Source organism: Pipistrellus hanaki, assembly GCF_964339955.1.
Source record: "Pipistrellus hanaki genome assembly, chromosome: 6".
Taxonomy (NCBI): domain Eukaryota; kingdom Metazoa; phylum Chordata; class Mammalia; order Chiroptera; family Vespertilionidae; genus Pipistrellus; species Pipistrellus hanaki.
Genome location: NC_140508.1, coordinates 37,242,609 through 37,246,152, shown reverse-complemented (window position 1 = coordinate 37,246,152; position 3,544 = coordinate 37,242,609). Strand labels below are relative to the sequence as shown.

Here is a 3,544-nt window from a genome sequence, read left to right as displayed (position 1 = left end):
ATGGGATTTCTTTTTAGTTTCTTTTTGAGAATTCATTATTGGTATATAAAAATACATCGGCCTGGCCAACATGGCTCAGTAATTGAATACGGACCTAAGAATCAGGAGGTCACACACATACCCCAGTTGTGGGCTCGATCCCCAGTGTGGGGTGTGCAGGAAGCAGCCAATTAGTGATTCTCTCTCATTATTGATGTTTCTATTTCTCCCTCTCTCTTCCTCTCTGAAATCAATAAAAATATATTTAAAAATATATAAATTCAGGCTTTACCTTAAAAAAATTTCTGGATGTTAATTTTGCATCCTACTATGTTGATTAATTCATTTAATAAATCTAGTTTTTTTTATGGCGTATTTAGGGTTTTCTATATACAGTATCGTGTTGTCTTCCAATAATGACTGTTTTCTTCCCCCTTTCTAATTTGGATGCCTCTTTTTTCTTTTTCTTGTCTGATAGCTATGGCTGGCACTTCCAGTACTAATTGAAAGTGGGCATCCCTGTCTTGTTACTGTTCTTAGGAGAAATGGTTTTAGTTTTTGCCCATTGAGTATGATGTTGGCTGTAGTTTTGTCATATAATGTTTTTATTATGTTGAGGTATGACCCCCTCTACTCCCAATTTGCTGAGAGTTTTTATTAAAAAGATATTGGGTTTTGTCAAATGCTTTTTCTGCATCAATTTATATGATCAGTTTTTCCTGTTTGTTTGTTAGTTTGTTTTCTTCAGGTAGGCCTGTAGTTATTTGAACTTCCCTCTTAGGGGATTGCTTTCACTGTGTCCCATAGATTTTGGATTGTTGTGTTTTCATTGTCATTTATTTTCCAGGATGTTTTTTATTTCTTTGATCTCTTTGATAACCTATTCATTTTTTAATAGCATGCTATTTAGCCTCCATGTATTTGATTGCTTTGAGCATTTTTATTGTAGCTGATTTCTAATTTCATGCCATTGAAGTCTGAGAAGAATGCTTGATAGTTTTCATCCCTTGTGTATTTTATTTTTTTTAATATATTTTATTGATTTTTTACAGAGAGGAAGGGAGAGAGATAGAGAGCCAGAAACGTCGATGAAAGAGAAACATCGACCAGCTGCCTCCTGCACATCCCCCACCAGGGATGTGCCCGCAGCCAACGTACATGCCCTTGACCGGTATCGAACCCAGGACCCTTCAGTCCGCAGACCGATGCTCTACCACTGAGCCAAACCGGTTTTGGCCCTTGTGTATTTTACTTATTTATTTATTTAAAGAAATTTTAATCTTTACTTTTATTGATTCCAGAGAGGAAGTGAGAGGGAGAGATAGAAAGAAACATCAATGATGAGAGAGAATGATTGGCTGCCTCCTACACACCCCACACCAGGGTTGGCTGGCAACCCAGGCACGTGCTCTTGACCAGAATTGAACCTGGGACCCATCAGTCCGCTGCAGGCCAACACTCTATCCACTGAGCCAAGCCAACTAGGGTTAAATATATTTTTATTGATTTCAGAGAGGAAGGTAGGAGAGAGAGATAGAAACATCAGGGATAAGAATCATTGATCAGCTGCCTCTTGCACGCCCCCTACTGGGGATAGAGCCTGGAACCCGAGCATGTGCCCTTGACCGGAATAGAACCGAAACCTTTCAGTCTGAAAGCCCACCCTCTATCCAGTGAACCAAACCAGCAGGGCCCTTATGTATTTTAGATTACAGTAGATCTCCATTCCTACTAGTCAACTTTCAGGAACTCAGTAAGCACATGTGGCTAGAGACCACCATATGGAGCAAAGCATTTAGTGTATTTACTAATCCTAAAGTTTAAAGCCCAACTCACAGAATCACCTGTCCCTTGGTTTCAGAGGACACGCAAGAAATAATAACGTCAGAGTTCTTGAATATTTACTTTGTGACAAAGGAAGACGGAGATGCCCTCCTCTTTTGACAGCAAGACAACTCTCCCTCAGTTGCCCTGCCGCCCGCCCTCCCGCTGTCCCGCTGCGGCCTAATCAGGGGCTAGTGAGTAGACGCGCCTGCGCACAGGAGCTGGCGCCGGTCACCTGCGAGCTGAAGAGACCAGAGCGGAAGAGAACCCCGCTGGTCCTTCTCCTCCTTTTCCTCCTCCTCCTACAGCTCCACCTGGTCCACCGACTCCTACTCCTCGAACTGGCGCCATCATTCCAAGGAAGGGCCACCTCACGCTTAAATTGGCCCGGGACCGGTCCCCTCACACGATTAGGGAACGCGAGGGGGCGCCGCTTTCTGTAGCCGGGACTCGGCTTCCGGGCGCTCTGGCGCGGAGCTCATCATAGAGACGCCAGCTGAGACTTCCGCTTCCGCCCGCCCGGGGACGTCGCCTGGCGCGCTCTCCTTCCTTCCGGATTCCATCTCCCTCGCAGACTCTCCCTTTTACCGGAAGACGTATTCCTCTCGCCGACCAGACGCAGACGCAGCGCTGGACCCGCAGCCCTAAGACAAAGAGTCACGTCCAGAACCGGAATCATGGAGGCGACCCATCCCGACGTGGCGGCCACTGGGTGCTCCGAGCCGCCGCGGGAGAGAGAGGAAGAAGCCGGCCCGAGCTCAGGCCCGGAGCGTAACTCCGCGGGCTCCTCGTCGACTCCTGAGATCCCACCGCCTGAACCCGCCAACGCCAACGCTGTCCCCGAAGCGATCCCTCCGCCCGTGGCGGCCTCCGCGGGCCCCGCGCCGCTTGCTGATGCCGCTCCGCGCACAGCCCCAGGCCCTGAGGGCTCCCGGCCCGGCCCGGAGATCTTCCGCCAGCGTTTCCGACAGTTCCGCTACCGAGACGCAGCAGGCCCGCGAGAGGCGTTTCGGCAGCTGCGGGAGCTCTCTCGCCAGTGGCTGCGACCCGACATCCGCACGAAGGAGCAGATCGTGGAGATGCTGGTGCAAGAGCAGCTGCTCGCCGTTTTGCCCGAGGCGGCGCGGGCCAGGCGGCTTCACCGCCGCTCCGATGTTCGCATCACCGGCTGAGCGGCTGGCGGCCCGGTCCAGGCGCTCTCTGGACTGCAGCCGTGATCGGGTCCTGGGGCCTGAGCCTCGCTCCCCAATCCACGTTAATGAAAACGAGCTTTGGCAGCTCTTGTAGTCTGATACTGTAGCCCTTTCGTTCGTTCTTTACTGGTTTATTTTCCCGAGCTCGGGAAAACAAGAACCTTTGTTCTTGTTAGTGGGAGCCCATGAGAATAAAGCCTTTGTTTCCTATTCACTTGGCCTTCGTTGGCTTTTGTTGGATCATTACGTGTTGGCTAGGCCTAGGCATTCACCACATCTGGGAAATTTTTCTCTTGCACGCTTCCCAGGACCCTACTGGGTGTCCTTTGTTTCGCTGGAGTCCATATTCGTTCCTACCTCTCACTACCTACAATCTAAGTTTTCCTACCTGAGAAAATAGTGACACATCTTGCCATATAGGTCGGTGCTTGTGGCATCAGCAGGCAAATAGCTGGCTCTCTTAAATGATTGCTTACCTGACTAACTTTATACCAGTACTGCCACCAAATGCCGTAGTACCCTGCCCTTTGGGCACGGATTCCCAAAAG

The 3,544-nt window shown here is 49.4% G+C and overlaps 1 protein-coding gene across 1 annotated transcript; it reads left to right on the top strand.

The window, feature by feature from the left end:
- The first annotated feature begins 2,020 nt into the window (after positions 1-2,020).
- On the top strand, positions 2,021-3,210 carry SCAND1 (SCAN domain containing 1). The gene has a single exon (XM_084888676.1). It carries the CDS (start codon positions 2,481-2,483, stop codon positions 2,973-2,975), a length of 495 nt encoding a protein of 164 aa, XP_084744802.1. The 5' UTR covers positions 2,021-2,480; the 3' UTR covers positions 2,976-3,210.
- Positions 3,211-3,544: the final 334 nt, after the last annotated feature.

Bases quoted from the DNA above. Each gene is read 5' to 3' on its own strand.
- SCAND1 (XM_084888676.1), top strand. From the start codon at position 2,481: ATGGAGGCGACCCATCCCGACGTGGCGGCCACTGGGTGCTCCGAGCCG.